The sequence below is a fragment of the Macaca fascicularis genome, chromosome 11 (genome assembly GCF_037993035.2).
Source record: "Macaca fascicularis isolate 582-1 chromosome 11, T2T-MFA8v1.1".
NCBI lineage: Eukaryota > Metazoa > Chordata > Mammalia > Primates > Cercopithecidae > Macaca > Macaca fascicularis.
In genome coordinates, this window is record NC_088385.1 from 103,529,513 (window position 1) to 103,549,588 (window position 20,076).

Here is a 20,076-nt window from a genome sequence, read left to right on the forward strand (position 1 = left end):
TCCTTCCTTTTTCTTCCTTCCTTTCCCTCCCTCTCTTCCTCCCTCCCTCCCTCCCTCCCTTCCTTCCTTCCTTCCTTCCTTCCTTCCTTCCTTCCTTCCTTCCTTCCTTCCTTCCTTCCTTCCTTCCTTCCTTCCTTCCTTCCCTCCTTCCTTCCTTCCTTCCCTCCTTCCTATCTCTCACTCACTCTTCCTTTCTTTTCTTTTTCAAGCCTATGAGGTATCAGAGAAGCAAGACTACTCATCCACCTCTCTGGGTATGTGGGTTACCATGATCTGATGATGCTGAATTTTGGAACCTGGATTTTGAGTATATGTAGGTATTACCACACACAGTGCCATAGTAAATATTCTCATCCTTGTGGTCATGATGGTCCTATCTCACATAGGCTCGTTGTGAGGAGAATTAGATGAAATAATGCACATACATTGTATAGTGCAGTGTCTGTCATATACTATGTTTTTGGAAAATGGAGCCAGTGGTACTGGTATAATTGTAATAATTAACATTGATACCGTTAGGAATAATATGAATATTACCTAACAATGATAAGCTAAATGATATTTTGGAATTTTAATCAAGTCCTCTTTTTATTTCAGGAATACAAACTGGCCCTTTTACAATGCTATGGAAGATATCTTCAGCAGTTCAATACCAATTTTGATGAGAATAAAGTGGATGTAACTCAATTCAAGGCTGCCTTTTTCCCAAAAGGCTTTAGAGATAAAACTGCTGGACTTACAGTAAGATGAAAGAGCAGCTGAAATAGCTACAATTTATGATTAGCTATGCAATATATCTTTTAGTTGACAGCTTCTAAATGTCTTTTGTTGGCTTAGCACAGCATCTAGCTGTGTGCTATAAGTTGCTTAATAAATACTTTCAGTGCTGGATAAGAAAGTGAATTTACCAAGCTTTGTAAGGATGTTTGGAGATTAACTCACTGCAGTCACTCATTCATGTAGCAGTTGTTATTTAATAACTAATATTTGTAGAGTGTTTTTAGTTTATAAAGTGCTTTGGAAAACAAATTTGATAAAGTAATTTTATGAGTACATACTATTATCCCTATTTTACAGAAGAGAAAAATAAAGCTTATCACATAGTATGAAAAGTGGCTCTTGAGATTAAACATAAATCTATTGATATAAAAATTTATACTTTATTTCTAGTATACCAGTATTTTGTTAATTACTACCATTGATTCATGGGTTGAACAGTTTTCATGTGCTAAATACTCTTCTAAATATATTGTATGAATTATCATCTTGCAGCCTCATTAAAGTCCTAAGAGGAGACTCTTTTACAGATTAGGAAATGGAAGTTTATTAGCCTGCTTAAAACAATGGGCAGGGTTGGTGTTTGAACCCTGATCAGTCTGACTCTAAATCTGTGTTACTTTAAACTTGAGGACTATTCAAGGCCTTGGAAACAGTATGTGGTTAATAAGCAGAAACTCTCAAGGCATGTTTAGGGGACAATTGAACAGTTCAATTTGGCTGTACCGTAGGTACACGAATGAGAATACTGGGCAATGTAAGTTGGCACCCTATTAGGGAAAAGGTCTCTCCTACTCCCCTTTTTGTAGCCTTGACCCCCATACCTTCTGCTTTTTGCTTTTCACACTTTGCCAGAATTAATGTCCTTGCTTCCTTCCCTTCCTTCCTTCCTTCCTTCCTTCCTCCTTTCTTTTTCTTTCTTTCCTCTCTTTCCTTCCTTCCTTCCTTCCTTCCTTCTTTCTTTCTTTCTTTCTCTCTCTCTCTCTCCCTCCCTCCCTCCCTCCCTCCCTCCCTCCCTCCCTCCTTTCTTTCTTTCTTTCTTTCTTTCTTTCTTTCTTTCTTTCTTTCTTTCTTTCTTTCTTTCTCTCTCTCTCTCTCTCTCTCCCTCCCTCCCTCCCTCCCTCCCTCCCTCCCTCCCTCCCTCCCTCCTTTCTTTCTTTCTTTCTTTCTTTCTTTCTTTCTTTCTTTCTTTCTTTCTTTCTTTCTTTCTTTCTTTCTCTCTCTCTCTCTCTCTCTCTCTCTCTCTCTCCCTCCCTCCCTCCCTCCCTCCCTCCTTTCTTTCTTTCTTTCTTTCTCTCTCTCTCTCTCTCTCTCTCCCTCCTTCCCTCCCTCCCTCCCTCCCTCCCTTCTTTCTTTCTTTCTCTCTCTCTCTCTCTCCCTCCCTCCCTCCCTCCCTCCCTCCCTCCTTTTTCTTTTCTTTCTTTCTTTCTTTCTTTCTTTCTTTCTTTCTTTCTTTCTTTCTTTCTTTCTTTCTTTCTTTCTTTCTTTCTTTCTTTCTTTCTTTCTTTCTTTCTTTCTCTCTCTCTCTCCCTTCCTTCCTTCCTTCCTTCCTTCCTTCCTTCCTTCCTTCCTTCCTTCCTTCCTTCCTTCCTTCCTTCCTTCCTTCCTTCCTTCCTTCTTCCTTTCCTTTCCTTTCCTTTCCTTTCCTTTCCTTTCCTTTCCTTTCCTTTTCTTTTCTTTTCTTTTCTTTTCTTTTCTTTTCTTTCTTTTCTTTCTTCTTTCACGGGGTCTTGCTCTGTTGCCCAGGCTGGAGTGCAGTGGTGTGATCTCGGCTCACTGCAACCTCTGCCTCCCAGGTTCAAGCGATTCTCATGCCTCAGCCTCCTGAGTAGCTGGGATTACAGGCGCCCACCACCACGCCCAGCTAATTTTTGTATTTTTAGTAGAGACAGGGTTTCACCATGTTGGTCAGGCTGGTCTTGAACTCCTGACCTCATGATCCTCCTGCCTTGGCCTCCCAAAGTGCTGGGATTACAGGTGTGAGCCACCGTGTCTGGCCAATTAATTTATAAAGTAGAAATCTGTCTTTTTGTTCCACTACCCATTGACTTTGCCTTTTGGCTAAATTCCAAATTCCTTGGAATATATGGAATGCTCTCTATTTTTCTGAGCTTGGTTCACCCTATAATAGCCTCACTATTTTTTTTTTTTTTTTTTTTAAGACAGAGGCTCACTCTTGCCCAAGCTGGAGTGTAGTGGTGTAATCTTGGCTCACTGCAACCTCCACCTCCTGGGCCTAAGTGATTCTCCTGCCTCAACTTCCCAAGTAGCTGGGATTACAGGTGTGCACCACCATGCCCGGCAAATTTTTGTATTCTTAGTAGAGATGGGGTTTCTTCATGTTGGCCAGGCTGGTCTTGAACTCCTGACCTCAGGTGATCTGCCTGCCTGGGCCTCGCTTCTTTATTTTAAACGGTCTCATCCAACCTTACAAAATACTTTCAATTCAGTGACCACAGCAGTCCCTTCAATGCTGCTTGAGCCTGGAGGCATGAGCCTGGAACTGTTTTCCCTCCTCTAAGAGCAGCGTCCGTTTCTTCCTCATCTTGGAGTCCCTGTTGCCTAGCAGAGTGTGGCTAATAGAGGTGCTCAAGAAACGTTTGTTGAATGAATTGTGTAAATGGTTATAATCACATCTGAATTAATAAATAAGTTAAAATGCCACTGGGTGAGCTTATAACAATTGATTCAATTCTGTATTTTTGGCAAGAGGATTTTTTTTTTCTTTTTGAATTTCTTTTGACTAAGGAAAGCTAGTCTTAACTAGATGGATGTTTTAAAGAAACCCATCTATCATGTTTTTTTCTACACTATTAAATTAATTATCCATAATTGTTTCCATTTTAGATTTTTACATTCTGAGAAATGCTTTCCTAAGTTATTTCTATTTCTATTTCTTTTTTCTTTTTCTTTCTTTTCTTTCTTTCTTTTTTTTTTTTTGAGATGGAGTTTCACTCTTGTCACCCAGGCTGGAATGCAGTGGCGCGATCTTGGCTCACTGCAACCTCTGCCTCCCAGATCCAAATGATTCTCCTGCCTCAGCCTCCTAAATAGCTAGGATTACAAGCATGTGCCACCATGCTCAGCTAATTTTTGTATTTTTAGTAGAGACAGGATTTCACCATGTTGGCCAGGCTGGTCTCGAACTCCTGACCTCAGGTGATTCGCCTCCCTAAGTGCTGGGATTACAGGTGTGAGCTACTGTTCCTGGTCAGTTATTTCTATTTCTATTTTCCCGTGTGTTTCAGTTTCATGCTTTGAGTGGCAAAAATATGTGCAACTACCAGCTGGTCTGTGACAGTGATGAAAACCTGCAGAATAAAGAATCTGTGGTCCAGTGTCTGCATATCTTGTCGTCCTTAAGGCTCATCATGCAGGTGGCTCTGCCACAGGAGCATCTTTGCTGGATTATCTTCAATGGTATATGCTGATGTATTTTATTTTCCATTGTGTCTTTCAGAAAGTTACTTCAATACTAAGTTTGACAGTAGCTTGAGTACCTTGTGATTTAAAACATATGCATTTCATAATAGGATGATTGTATTTTTTTTCAACATTTGTATGACATGTTTGTCCTTTTAAGTTGGGATGAATAATGCATGTCTTTGGGTTTTCACTGGGGAAAGGGTCAGAGACTGTGGGAATAATCACTGTTGGGTGTTCAAAAAGCAGAGCCACAGTTAACGAGTAAATATAGATGGGGAAAGGTCAAAGAACCAGTGCAGGTTAGATTGCTTCTAAGCATCACCCATTTACTGGCCCTGTCCTCAAACAACTTGGCTTTGGGTTTCTACAAAGTGACGTTCTCCTCCTACTTGATTTTGAGTGAGAAGCGCTGAGGAACACACACACACACACACACACACGTACATTATGTGTATGTCTGAAGAAATGAATCTCAGCTAAAAAATGTAATACTTGCTTTTCTCTATTTTAAAGTTGCAACTTACTGTATTGTCCTCTGGATAATATATTTTTAAAAGGAAAATAATAATGACAGTGTGTTCAATGTGCATAAGCCAGGATCAAATAACTTCAAGGAAACATATTGGATTTTCCCTCATCCATGGCAACTGAAAGTATATTTTCTAGCCTTTTCCTTTCTCACCCACCCCCAAGTCATGTTTTGACATTTTGATTGAAATCAGACTTTACATTTGCTGCCAGAGATGAGGCCAACTTTGATGAGATTTTTTCAGTCCAGTGATTATTAAGCTTTTGTGTCTGATCATCCTCCAGAGATTCGATGTTACCTGCACCACCACTGCCATCTCTCACACATCTTGGCAGGGACAGAGAAGGAGCAGCAGTTCTGTGTTAGGCCCACTGGTTGAGCTCTATGGTCAGCCCTTGTTTGAGTGGTGGAAATGAGCATGATTCCCTGTCTTTACCCCTTTTAAGATCACAACCCAAACATAGTCTTTATTTATTTTTTATTTTTTTGTCTGAGACAGGGTCTCGCTTTCTCACCGAGAGTGGAGTGCAGTGTGGCACAATCACTGTAGCCTTGAGCCTTGAACTCCTGGTCTCAAGCCATTCTGCATCAGCCTTCCAAAGCACTGGAATTACATTTCTCTCAATAGTCTTTTTTTTTTTTTTTTTTTTTTTTTTTAATTTGAGATGGAGTCTCATTGTGTTGCCCAGGCTGGAGTGCAGTGGCATGATCTTGGCTCACTGCAACCTCCACCTCCCAGGTTCAAGCGATTCTCCTGTCTCAGCCTCCCGAGTAGCTGGGATGACAGGCACGCACCACCACACCTGGCTAATTTTTGTGTTTTTAGTAGAGACGGTTTTTTACCATGGTAGCCAGGCTGGTCTTGAACTCCTGGCCTTAGGCAATACGCCCACCTCCGCCTCCCAAAGTGCTGGAATTACAGGTGTGAGCCACCATGCCCGGCCTCTCTCAATAGTCTTAAAAAAAAAAAAAAAAAAGATTATTTCTGTATCCTTGATACCCTTTTCTTGGTATGTGCTTTTTTCTTTTTCTCTTTTTTAATACACATGGCATTGTGCTCTAGATTTTATTCTGTTTCCTATTATTTTTCCCTGCTGAATATTGTGGTTTTAGAATCTAGCTAAGTTCCTGTATGTAAATCTAATTCATTAACTCAGCCTGCTGAATTATATTCCAGATATCCATACAGGCCTGGCGATGAGCACCTGGTTTGCCTGACCTCTCTAACTGCACAAATAATTCTGCAATGAATATCCTTACACATGTCCTTTTATAGACCTGTGCAAGAGTTTTCTGGGATCTGTGCCCAGGAGTGGAATTACTGGGTTCTGGGAGATACAGATACTTAGTTTCAGTAACTACTCTCCCTGTTTTAATTTATTCATCTAAAACTTACTGAATGCCTACCATATGCTAGGCATTGTTCTAGGTGCTAGGGACACAGGAGTGGACAATAGACAAAATCCACTCTCATGCTGACTTCCATTGCAGGGAGATGCTAAACAAATCAAAACTGAATTGTGTCAGATGGTGACGAGTGCTATGGAGAAAAGTCAAAGCCAGAAGGGGATAGAGAGAGCAGGGGCTGGGCTGTTGAGATGACTGGGGAACAAAGACCTGAAGGAGTTTGGATAGTGAAGTTTCTGGGTATTTGGTGGAAGGGCATTCCAGCTGGGGGATCAACAAGTGCAAAGACCCTGAAGTTTTGACAATTTGGAATTTAAGTAGTCAAAACTATATTTGACTGAAAAGGTCAAATGTGCCTTGGTAACTTATCAAAATACGTTTGACCTTTTCAGTTAGACATTTACTGTATTTACTTTTAATTGACTGTTATACACACACACACCCTTGGTTTCTTCAAATATTTAACCAATCTTGGTTTTAAAATAAAAATTTAGGCTGGGCACGGTGGCTCACACCTGTAATCCTAGCACTTTGAGAGGCGAAGGCAGGCGGATCACCTGAGGTCAGGAGTTCAAGACCAGCCTGGATAACATGGTGAAACTGGGTCTCTACTAAAAATACAAAAATTAGCTGGATATAGTGGTACATGCCTGTAATCCCAGTTACTCGGGAGGCTGAGGCAGGAGATTTGCTGGAACCTGGGAGGTGGAGGTTGCAGTGAGCCAAGATCATGCCACTGCACTCCAGCTTGGGTGACAGAGCAAGACTCCATCTCAAAAAGGAACAAAGCCAAACAAACTTCCAGAAATACCCTGAGATCATAAAGATTCAGTCTGTGTTCCATCTGATACCATTTACTCTCTTGAGTCTGGCTTTTGCAGCAGGAATTTGTGAGCCATGCCAAGATTTTGAACTGTCAAAGGACTCAGTTACAATTAGAACCTTTTAGGGCTGGAAAGGTTAAAGGCACCTTTTTGAAATACAGAAGGCCCTTGTCATTCTTGAGGGCAGTCTCCTGAGGCCTTCCTGAGTTCCCAGTTCCCCGTTACTGGCATGTTTATATAGGCTCCTGGCTTACATCCTCATCACATGTTTTGTGGACAGGCATGTGTTTCCTGTGCATATTTTTACTTGGTGACTATTTTTTTTTTTCCTACAAAGAAACACTTATACAATTTTATTTTTAAAGATGAAGAGTAGAGGCCAGGAATGGTGGCTCATGCGTCTCATCCCAGCACTTTGGGAAGCCAGATCACTTGAGGTCAGGAGTTCGAGGCCAGCCTGGCCAACATGGCCAGACCCCGTCTCTACTAAAAATACAAAAATTAGCTGAGCGTGGTGGCAAGTGCCTGTAATCCCAGCTACTCGAGAGCCTGAGGCACGGGAATCACTTGAACCCAAGAGGTGGAGGTTGCGGTAAGCCGAGATTGCACCACTGTACTCCAGCCTGGGTGACAGAGCGAGACTCTATCTCAAAAAAAAAAGAAATGAAAAAGATAAAGAGTAGAGGTCAACAAAGCCTCATCGAGATAAGTCTGCTGAGCTCGAGTTGTTATTAGTCGAGTGGTTTCTTCCCCAGTGGATCTTCAGTGGAATGAATAACTGCAGGTGCTGGGGGTAGTCAGACAGATAATGCCGAGTCCCTGAGCATTAAGGACCAATTGCATTCTCTATGAAATTTAGGGTACTATACGTTTAAGTTTAAAGTTTGTTCAATTTGGGGGGTCACTGATTTGTGTAATTGATGTTTATGATGCTTACAGTTGTGTTTTAATCAAGTGACAGATGTTTTGGTGCAGTTGCCATTTTCTCACAAACTTTTTATTTATTCATTTTTTTTGAGATGGAGATTTGCTCTGTCACCCAGGCTGGAGTGCGGTGGCGCGATCTTGGCTCACTGCAACCTCTGTCACCTGGGCTTAGGCGATTCTCCTGCCTCAGTCTCCTGAGTAGCTGGGATTACAGGTGCACACCATCATGCCTAGCTAATTTTGTATTTTTAGTACAGATGGGTTTTCTCCACATTGGCCAGGCTGGTCTCGAATTCCTGACCTCAGGTGTTTTGTCCGCCTCGGCCTCCCAAAGTGCTGGGATTACAGGTGTGAGCCATCATGCCCAGCCATCAGAAGCTTTTAAAGTTTAAACCTGAACATAGAATTCATAACTGTTGAACTTTTATAGTTACAAATATTAGATACTTTATAGAAAATATTTAGACTCCTGTTATAATTACATGCCTTTTAAAAGCATGTTACCATCTTTTGGTTATGTTTATAGCTTGATAAACTGCTTGTATGCAGAGAGAAGTATGGTGATGTTCCCCACTCCTCTCTTCAACCCTTCCTCCAGCCTTCTATCCTCTTTTAATTAATGGTCTGACAAAAAAGCATACTTGAGTAACCTTACTTAGGTGTTGGAAATGCTGTTTTTCATTAGAATGCTTATAGGACACAACTTAATAATGGGAAAAATGTTATATGAGTCCAAGAGTGAATATAATGTGACTTGTTATGCATTGTGATTTTTAAATTATTATGAGTTTCCTTGTTGAGTATTTTGCCATGCTGATTAAATATGTATTCTGATCTTATTTGGAGATAAATCTTTAGTTTTTCAACCATAAGGAAACCATGGGAACCAATAATATGTATCTTTTTGAGATGGAGTCTTGCTCTGTCGCCTAGGCTAGAGTGCAGTGGCACGATCTCGGCTCACTCTAATCTCCGCCTCTCAGGTTCAAGCAATTTTTCTGCCTCAATCTCCTGAGTAGCTGAGACTACAGGTGCATGCCACCACCTTCTGCTAATTTTTGTATTATTAGTAGAAAGGGGTTTCACCATATTGGCCCAGCTGGCCTTGAACTCCTGACCTCGTGATCTGTCTGCCTCAGGCTCCCAAAGTGCTGGGATTACAGGCATAGCCACTGCACCCAGCTGGGAACCAGTAATATTTTATATGAATTAATGAAAGCACAAGGTACATAAATTACGCCACTAGACTTATTCTTTTGTTCATTATACTTCAGAACTTAAATTGCCTGTAAAATGAGACTAAAAGATTCTTGTGTCAACATATTTAAAATATGGCCATATTAATTATTTTAATTATTTTGTTGACAAGTTACACGAAAAATTATGATGAGTATGACTCTGTGTACCATTTATCAGACTTTCTCATGAGATCACTTGTTTTGGGAACTACAGACTTGAACCACAGAAATTGGAATATAAAATTTCTATCATTTGACTGTACAACATGTTAACAATCATTTTCTCCATCCAGGTACCATTTATATTTACACCATTTGCAGAAAACTGATGGTCATAGGTCAGTCTTCCAAGGTATGAAATGTACTGAACAAATGTTTTCTCCTCTATTTCCTATTCTATTTTTCTTAAGGCTTTCATTATGTAGTATATTGAATGTTAAACAAGGAATATTTGGAGAATTATATAATATAAAATTTAGTAAATATATATTATATAGCATTATTATTCTTAGTTTTGCTTTCATAGGGATCATATGTTAAAATATAGATGATAAAATGTTAATGAAAAGAAAGGAAGTTCCTGAGGATATCAGTATTCTCTGTGTCTCAGATAGTCGTACTTGTCACACTTGATAGTGAACATCCATCTGGTTAGTATAGCTTTAGGTAGGGTGACCACCCATCCTGGCTTGCCCAGCAAAGTCCTGGTTTATGCCTGTTGTCCTGTTAGTAATTATCAGTAGCGCCCACTTTTACTAGTAAAAGTGACCTGGGCCGGGTGCAGTAGCTTACACCTGTAATCCTAACACTTTGGGAGACCTAGACAGGCAGATCACTTGAGGCCAGGAGTTAGAGACCAGCTTGGCCAACATTGCAAAACCCCGTCTTTACAAAAAATGCAAAAATTAGCCAGACCTGGTGGCACATGCCTGTAGTCCCAGCTTCTTGGGAGGCTGAGGTGGGAAGATTGCTTGAGCCTGGGAGGCAGAGGTTGCAGAGAGCCGAGATCATGCCACTTTGCACTCTAGCCTGAGTGACAGAACAAGACTCTGTCTCAAATAAAATAAAATAGAAAATTTAAAAAAGGTGTCCTGGTTTGGATGATAAACTATGGTTACCCGCTTTATGTCATTATATGGAGCTTGGATTTTATTCTGCTTGAAGCGCTTCCACTTCTGGTCTGCATGCTAATCGGGTGAATACACACTTAAACTCTAACCCAGCTGCATGACGAAGGCAAGGAGACTATTTTATAATAAGATTCTTACCAGTACTCACTGCTCAGTGTTAGCTTGAGGAAGTTGCTGACACTTCTATTGACTTCCCTACAATGTTGGTAGCGTTTTTGTCCGCGGGAGACATATTTATTCCCTGTATTAATTTTCCAGTTATTGGAATGTAGGCCAAGAAGGGCGAACATACTCCCGTTGCAACCCAGCTTGAGTTGTTGCTGGCATCTGAAACATGACTACTTTTGTTCTTTATTCCATGCAGAACCTTACCCTGAATATTCTAACACTGAGGAGAGATACGTTTTTTCTTATTTCCTCAAAGCATAGCCAAGTATCTTAAAAGCTGACAACATTTGAAAAATAAAAATGGAAGTAAAGAAATTTGCATGCTCAATGGATAACATTAATTATGTGCTCTCTCTCTGTTTTGCTTCTCAAATTAAAAAAACTCTATGACAGACAGTGACTTGAAGCTCTGTGCCAGCTTTCTGAGTGTGAATTAAATTGAGGGGGACTGTCCCAGGTCTAATGTAAACTTGGCCTACAGACTATTGCAATGATGCTATATTCAGTTCCACATGATTTCCTAAAGAGAATTTGCATACTCTGGTTGCTCTTGGTGTAACAACAACAAACACGGCTTCACAGGACCATCATAGTTTGGTCTGCTGCAGTGCTTGCTGCCAAAGCTTTGAAGGGCAGAGATGTCTGTGCCAACATTTGACTGTTAGTGTTTGTGCTTGTTAATGCTGAGAGAATTTTAAAGTGACAGTCATCTTAAAATAATTTCTTATTCATAACCTTTGTAAGACATTTCCTCTCTGCCTCATATACCTTGAGTTTGTCTCTGGTAAAATAAGGATAGTTGAGTATTTTGTCATGCTGATTAAATATGTATTCTAATCTTATTAGGAGATAAATCTTCAGTTTTTCAACCATAAGGAAACCATGGGAACCAATAATATTTTATATGAATTAATAAAAGCACAGGGTACATAAATTATGCCACTAAAATTATTCTTTTGTTAATTATATTTCAAAACTTAAATTGCCTGTAAAATGATACTAAAAAATTGCCTGTAAAATGAGACATCTAGTCAGAGATGTACTGAGACCAGGGGCAATGTCACCCTGTACTGTTAGAATAATGCACGTCTGTTGACTAAATGGAATCCCATCATGACCCATTCTGTTTTGGTTTACTTACTCAAATAGAGAAGCTGCAGAGAAGGGGTTGATATTTTCTGATAGTTCTTTTTTTCCTTTTTTTTTTTTTTGAGACTGAGTCTTGCTCTGTCGCCCAGGCTAGGTGCAGTGGCACCATCTTAGCTCACTGCAACATCTGCCTCCTGGGTTCAAGTGATTCTCCTGCCTCAGCCCGTGAGTAGCTGGGATTACAGGCACCCACCACCATGCCCGGCTAATTTTTTGTATTTTCAGTAGAGATGGAGTTTCATCATATTGGCTCGGCTGGTCTCGAACCCCTGACTTCCAGTGATCTGCCCACCTCGAGCCTCCCAAAGTGCTGGGATTACAGGCGTGAGCCATGGCGCCTAGCCCAAATTGAGTATAGTTCTGTGGTGCCAGTCTTGTGAGATGGGAATGGGAAGTGAGAGATGCAATAATTTTGGGGTGGTGGGTGGTTGTACATTTGGCACTTGGAGATCTGAATGACATTCTTTCTGTTTGTTCAATATAGTATGTTTCAAGGAAATTAATAATTTTCACCAGTAATTCCCAGACCCCCAGATGGTAAATTGATTCCTGAGCTGAGGCTAAAAATGGATTTGATGGGTCCATTTAATGGAGACAAGTCCTTGGAGGTCCCACCATGTGTGAGATGTCCTGGGTCTGAGGGATTTGAATTCTGTAGTGACTTCAGAGTTCAAGTATGTTATAGCATAAGATGGAAGGAGAAATAGACCTGGGCTCCTCACGCTGTCTAAACTCCCGTTTGTATAGGATCTAGGCAATGATGGCTAGCTTTTGTTATTCTTAATGAATCTGTAGTGTGTGCTAGGTCCTGTGAAAGACTTATGAGGTGGGCAGGAGCATCATCATCATTAGCATTGATTGAATGAATCTGCTGTCATCAAGCATGCTTGTAAGCGCTTTCATTTATCCTTCACAGCACCACTTTGAGAAAACTGCTGTTATTACCTCTCTCTCTCTCTAATATATATATATATATATTTTTTTTTTTTTTTTTTTGAGACGGAGTCTTGCTCTGTCGCCCAGGCTGGGGTGCAGTGGCCGGATCTCAGCTCACTGCAAGCTCCGCCTCCCAGGTTTACGCCATTCTCCTACCTCAGCCTCCCGAGTAGCTGGGACTACAGGCGCCCGCCAACCCGCCCGGCTAGTTTTTTTGCATTTTTTAGTAGAGACGGGGTTTCACCGTGTTAGCCAGGATGGTCTTGATCTCCTGACCTTGTGATCCGCCCGTCTCGGCCTCCCAAAGTGCTGGGATTACAGGCTTGAGCCACCGCGCCCGGCCTACATATTTTTTTGAGACAGAGTCTCGCTCTGTCACCCAGGCTGGAGTGCAGTGGTGCGGTCTTGGCTTCCTGCAAGCTCCGCCTCCCAGGTTCACGCCATTCTTCTGCCTCAGCCTCCCCAGTAGCTGGAACTACAAGCGCCCGCCTCCACGCCCGGCTAATTTTTTTTGTATTTTTAGTAGAGACGGGGTTTCACTGTGTTAGCCAGGATGGTCTCGATCTCCTGACCTCGTGTTCCGCCCACCTCAGCCTCCCAAAGTGCTGGGATTACAGGTGTGAGCCTTCGCGCCTGGCCATTACCTCTATCTTATGGAATAGATAAGCGAGCTGAGGCTGGGAAAAGTTACTTTGCTGAGGGTCACACATCTAGTCAGAGATGTACTGAGACCAGGGGCAATGTCACCCTGTACCGTTAGAATAATGCACGTCTGTTGACTAAATGGAATCCCATCATGACCCATTCTATTTTGGTTTACTTACTCAAATGGAGAAGCTGCAGAGAAGGGATTGATGTTTTCTGATATAACCCTGTCTTCCTAACGACATCCTGAAAGCGAGAACTAACCAGGGGCTCTTCCCTAGTGCTGCAGCAGGTCACCAGCATAAGCTTAGGGAATAGAGGGTGGTCAGACTTCTGAAACCTCTTTCCCTGAGGACATACGACCATTTTGCTTTTGTTTATGGAGTAGTTTCTTTGGTGGCACTTAAAACTGTAGTATAGTACTCAGCAAACATTAAAGAATACATCTAGAATCTGTTCATTCTAAGAAACGATTGATTTCTGTTTCATTTTACTATGAAACTGAAGTAGTTTGACAATGTATGTGGCTTGAACAATTACTGTCAAATTATTTCACATACCATTACATAAACTTTAAGTCCCAACTTTGAAATTGCTTGTCATTTTCTTTAAATGGTGTAAACTGATATAAATGAGGCTGCAGCGCCATCCTGTGGCTGAGCTGATTAATCGTGTGTATGTTTCCTGCTGAACACCTGCAACATGCTCTTACTGGGGCCCTGTTTTGGATATGGATATTATTTGACTTTTCAAAGTTTTTTTTTTTTTTTTTTCCCGTGAAGAGAATAGTCCTGATGTATCCTTTTAATTTTTTTTTAATTAATAGAAACAATTATTTGTAGCTTTTAAGGGTAAGAAAAAAATGCTACAAATTGAGTCATATTTTGAAAATGGCTTTTCCTGTTTAAACTTGAAAGATAGTTTTTCATAACCCTATGTGGTTTATGGTGAGCTTCTCCCCTTTGTCAAGGCTCCTCTGTGTAGTGGAAAGAACACTGCACTGGGGAGTTCAAAGACCTGAGTTTCAGCCCCAGCTCTTTTGCTTAGAATGAGTTTAGCCTCATGGAGTCAAGCTAGGTTACTTTTAAGATCCCTTCTGGCACAAAAAACTTTGATTTTCCATAAACAAATCAAATACAATGTGAACAATTGTTAACTGGAGCTATTTTTGTTTTGAAATGTGACATTTCTAATACCAGGAGTCCTGAAGGATTTTAGAAAGATGTGAATTTAAAGGGGAAATTTAGGCATGGCTTAATCATATACCACCCAACCCAAACCACAACAATCCAAATGCAAAAATCTGAAATAGAGATTGTTAGGGAGCAGCAAATGTGAGAAAATTCAAGGGTTTCTGGTGATATGATTAATTTCGTATCAGTTCACAAAGTTCACAACAATAACAATGGCAGCAACAACAAAAACAGCAATGAATCAACCTCAGTCTAATTTAGAAGAGGTACAGTGTCCATAGCCAGGGACTGAGAGCATTCACTGTACTGTGGTCTAGCCATACACCCTGAAAGGATGCTGGCAACCTGGGGCAAAGCCATAGAAGGCCAATCATGGTGGAGAAGGGCAGTGCAGTTCTGTGAGGGATGGAAGTACTTGGGGATATTTACCCTGGATGAGAGAGCCGAGGGAGAGGGCAGGCTGCATAAGTGTTTTTAGATTTCTGGATGGCTGTAATTTAGAAGTGAGTTTTGGACTGCCTTGTGCTGTGCTGGAAGGCATGATGAGGACTAATGCACTGGAGGTATATCAAGGTGGATTTTATTTTAGATTGTGGAAGTATTTTCCTAGCATGTCATGTACATTATCTCTTTCTCCGTAACAACACTATTGTGATGTGAAAAAATACCCATTTTACAGATGAGAAAATTGAGCCCTAAAGAGGTAAAATGATCCAGTCACTAGGTGGTAAAATTGGGACTGAAATTCTGGTTTATTTGATTCTAATCTTGGACCATTTCTACTAAGCACCGCAGGCCCCAGGCTGTAAGCCTTTTTCATTTTCCTTACCCCCTATACCAGCTAATCTTCAGAATAATGTACTGGTTCCACGCTAACAAATAACAATTGTATCATTGGAGTTAATTCCTAGACTACTGTTGACATGATAAATATTAATAAAAATGAGCGGAGAAGCTTCTAAGAAGACAAGATAGGCCGGGTGCAGTGGCTCATGCCTGTCATTCCAGCACTTTGGGAGGCCTAGGCAGGTGGATCACTTGAGGTCAGGAGTTCAAGACCAGAGTGGTCAACATGATAAAACCTCCTCTCTACTAAAATAGAAAATTAGCCGGGTGTGGTGGTGCACACCTGTAGTTCCAGTTACTTAGGAGGCTGAGGCATGAGAATCAATTGAACCTAGGAGGCGGAGGTTGCAGTAAGCTGCAATTGTGCCATTGCACTCCAGCCTGGGTGACAGAGCAAGACTCTCTAAAAACAAACAAACAAAAAGACATTTTAGAATGTCTTCCAAAATGGCTTGAAATTTTGAGTTCTTTAAATTATCTTTTACTTTTTAAATGCTTGTTTCTTCTTGACATGTTATTTATGGTATTTTTGGTTTAAGTAATCAGCAACTTGTGCTCACAACTTAGAATTTGATTATATTTAATACAATTATCATTATTAGCTTAAAATGAAAACAAATCCAATGGTGCCCTTTATTTTGCAGGCCTTAGAGTATCTCCTGTGGGCCAGCATGTGTATGGAGTCCTTGGTCCCGCTCCTGTCGCTCAGGTACTTGACATGGCGCACTACTCTCTACACAGCTGTTTGCCAGTGCTGCTATGACTGCCAAGCCGGAATTCATGGAGAGGTATGCTGCTTTTTAACTCTGAGGAGTCGGATTTTTTTTTTTTTTTTTTTGAGATGGAATCTCGCTCTGTTGCCCAGGCTGGAGTGCAGTGACGTGATCTTGGCTCACTGCAACGTCTGCCTCCCATGTTCAAGCGATTCTCCTGCCTCAGCCTCCTGAGTAGCTGAAATTACAGGCATGTGCCACCCATGCCCAGCTAATTTTTGTATTTTTAGTAGAGACAGGGTTTTTCCACGTTGGCCAGGCTGATCTTGAACTCCTGACCTCAGGTGATCTGCCTGCCTTGGCCTCTCATAATTACAGGTGTGAGCCACCATGCCCAGGCCCAATATTTTAAAATAGAGCGTATCCAGCGTTTTCTTCCTTAGATGTCTGCAAGGCGAAAAACAAAACCCAACCAAAGAATTGAAATGAAGCAAAGACAAAAGTTCAAGGCTTTATTTGCACAAATTTGTTTGGCTTTTCCATTCTGTTTCTCTCGCCCTCCTTTCTGGTCTCTCCTTTATTCTCTATTCACTTTCACCTTCTTTTGCTCCTTTTCTGAGTAAGATTTTTGGATTTTTTAAAATTAAGATTTTTATTTTTAAATGACAAATAATAATTGTATATACTTAGGAGGTACAATGTGATGTTTTGTTGGATGTATACACTGTGGAATGATTATATTAAGCTAATTAACATATTCATCTTCTCACATGCCTTTTTCTTGTAGTGAGAACACTTAAAATCTATTCATTAGCAATTTTGAAATATGCAATACATTGTTGTTAACTATGATCACCATGCTGTGCAATAGATCTCAAAAATTTCTGTCTGCTGTCTTTCCATCCTCATTTTGCTCTTGGACACAAGCCGCCTTCCCTCCTCGTTTAGTTTTGTGTTCCTTATGACTTAGTACACTCTTGTCTTGCTTTTCTCTGCTAACCACCATTTAATACACTTTCTTTTTCTTTTGTTTTTTTTCTTTCTTTTTTAAGACAGAGTCTTGCTCTGTTGCCCAGGCTGAAGTATAGTGGTCTGATCACGGCTCACTGCAGTCTTAGTCTCTGAAGTAGCTGAGACTGCAGATGCACACCACTATCCCCAGCTAATTGAATACACCTTCTAACGACCATTTAATATACTCTATTTTTTTGTTTTTCCTTCTTTCATATCTTTTTGATTGAGTACTTGAAATATAACTTAACTTCAGGCTGGGCGTGGTGGCTCATGCCTGTAATCCCAGCACTTTGGGATGCTAAGGCGGGTGGATCACCTGAGGTCAGGAGTTCAAGACCAGCTTGGCCAGCATGGCAAAACCTTGTCTCTACTAAAAATACAAAAATTAGTCAGGCATGGTGGTGTGTGCCTGTAGTCCCAGCTACTCAAGAGGCTGAGGCAGGAACCCGGGAGGCTGAAGTTGCAGTGAGCTGAGATCGCACCATTGCACTCCAGCCTGGGCAACAAGAGTGAAACTCCATCTCAAAAAAAAATTATATATATATATAAAATTTATATATATGTGTGTGTGTGTGTGTGTGTGTGTGTATATATATATATATATACTCCAGAGCTTCTATTGGCCTGTAGAGCTCCCCAGTGTAAATCTGAAAAAGGCACCTTCTCTACATTACATGATACCTGGCTTGGTCAGTGGATGGGGCCTTGGTGAGAATGAGAAATAAGCACCCCTTCATTTGGGCCAACACGTTCCTGCATGAGGGTGCATGGTTTGGTATGTGGGGCATAAGCTGGACTTCTGCTCTAGTCAGCCTCTTTGGCTGGAAGTCTTGTGTAGGACTGCCTTCATGGCTGTGCACATGCCTGTTCATATCTTGTTAACAACCATAAATAAATCATCTGGCCAATTCACAGTTTCATTTAGTTTTTCCTGCCTGAACTAATTCTGAAGGGTTAGATGCTGGTGGCACATAGGCAGAGGAACAGCCTAATTCAACCTTCATGGGTTACTTGTATAGCTCAAGATAGATTCCAGAAAGACAACTCATCATATATATATATACTTCAGGCTGGGCATGGTGGCTCATGCCTATAATCCCAGCTATATATATATATATAGTTAACTTCAGTGTACTAGTGGTGGCATATTTTGTTCTGTAGCTATTAAGATTATTAAGGAATGAAACTTTTATAGCGTTTTGGCCATTTGATCCCATTTGGGATTTTTCTTTATTGGAAAATGTAACCCTTCATATATGTTAATATTGTAGTTGGTCTAGAAGCATCTTCATTAAAAATTACAAATGGTGAATGAAATATTTCAAAGAGATGGTGAAATAAGGGACATGAACTCTTGTTATTGAGTTCTTAATAACTCCCTTGAACTCATTTGTTATCTCTAGAGGATTATAATAATGGCGATATGATTAAATAAGAAAGCCTCCCTTCTTCCTTCCTTCAGATATTTATTAAACACAGTGTGCTGCGTACTGGAGACACAAAAATGAGTAAGATCCTTTCAGGAAGTCACAGTTTGGTGGTCAATGTGAACAGTTAGGTGGATAATACAGCATGTCACGATAGGAAGGTTGGGATTTGAGAAGAGCAACTGAGGACGCGCACGCGCGCGCGTGTGTGTGCGCACACGTGAGGACAATGCAGTGCCAAATGCTGAGAAGCGATAGTCTGTATGGAGCTACTGTTGAAGTCATATTCAGCTTTCCTTTTTAAAATTTCATAATTCATAAAGTTACCTTATCTCACCATTTATTGGAGAGTTTAATGGTTCTTAAAGAAAATGATAGACTAGATAAAAGGAGTCAGCATTAACTTAGAGCTTAATTCACGGATTAAATCGAATGCCTAGGAGAACAAAACATATTGTCTTTATACATTTTAATCACTATATTCTGATTTATGAATTAAATTTATTTTAATCGCATGTAGGCATTTGCTCGGCGTGCTTTGGCTAAAATTGATGAGTTAAGGCAACTGGAATTAATGAGTTCCTCAAAATCCCAGGAAGAATCGCGAAGATATTTTAGAGAGGCCACAATAAAGGTATAAAAATTTCATGAAATAAAAGAAATTTACCACACTCTACAGCTGATTAAATACTTAATATTAGTAGTTGGGAAGTACATCTCATTGTTATTTCATGTATAATTCTGCTTTTTGAGGCAGATGGCAGTGATGATCTTCAAAAGAGGAGTCTTTGAATCTAGAAGAAAAAACAAAGCTGTCTTTAGACCCAAGATAAGAATTAACCTAAGGGAAGTACAAACTGTAAGTCTAAACATATCTTCTCTCTTTAAGACTCTTTTTGCAGTGTATTTGTATTATGCTCCGATGTCTTTCAAGCCTAGTCACTCATTAAATTCTGCCCCCAGTTCTCTGCCTCAATGGGTAAATAGAAGAGTGTTTTTCTAGTTTGCACATAGCCTCACTTCATCTCTTTCTCAAAGCTTTTGTGTCTTAGCACAATCCCAGTTTTGCAAGCTTAAAGGACAAGAGGCTGAAGAGGAGCCAGTGAAAGATTTCAATGAACCGGCTCTTGCAAATGAATAGGCCTCTGAGTGGTTCTGCGCATGCCTTTGTCTTTGACCGCTTAGGGTGAGCTGAGCAGGCGAGCAGGCTTTGAGCTGCAGAGAAGATGGAGGCACCTTTTCTCATCAGCCTTAGGTTTCACCCTTGGGAATGTTCAGGAGCTAGGTTATCCAGTAGCAACAAACAACCCCCATACCTCAGGTGGCTTAAAACAATTTATTGTCTACTGGAGTCATATGTTATTTTAGTTATCAGGGGCTCTGCCTTACAAAAGCTGCTCAGGGCCAGGCTGAAGAGCAGCCTTCGTTTCAAACATTGCTAGTCATTTGGCCAGAGGGGATAAAAGAGAGCTCTGGGGAACCTTGCACATCTAGTGATGCTCAGCATAGAAGTGACATGAGTCTGTTCTTCTCATATGTTGTAACCAGCCACACAGCCTCTCCCAACCACAAGCAAACACTAGTAAAGATGATCATAGGGCAGGGAGTAGGCAACGTCAGGCCTGTGGGGCCCTCAGCCCTTTTTGTTCCCCTTGTCTTTTTTTTCTTCTTCCCTTTGCCTTCCTGACTCTTAATATCCCCCAGGGCCCAGTTCTATATCGTTTTGA

General features: G+C 40.8%; 1 protein-coding gene across 1 annotated transcript in view; it reads left to right on the plus strand.

The window, feature by feature from the left end:
* The window catches only part of CFAP54 (cilia and flagella associated protein 54), a 377,376-nt gene that overhangs the window by 13,939 nt on the left and 343,361 nt on the right, over positions 1–20,076 (plus strand). The window contains exons 3-8 of the mRNA XM_015431414.4: positions 598–741; positions 4,026–4,197; positions 9,422–9,480; positions 15,840–15,983; positions 18,870–18,983; positions 19,107–19,208. Coding sequence (XP_015286900.3) covers positions 598–741; positions 4,026–4,197; positions 9,422–9,480; positions 15,840–15,983; positions 18,870–18,983; positions 19,107–19,208 — 735 coding nt within the window. The remainder of the gene's footprint in view (positions 1–597; positions 742–4,025; positions 4,198–9,421; positions 9,481–15,839; positions 15,984–18,869; positions 18,984–19,106; positions 19,209–20,076) is intronic.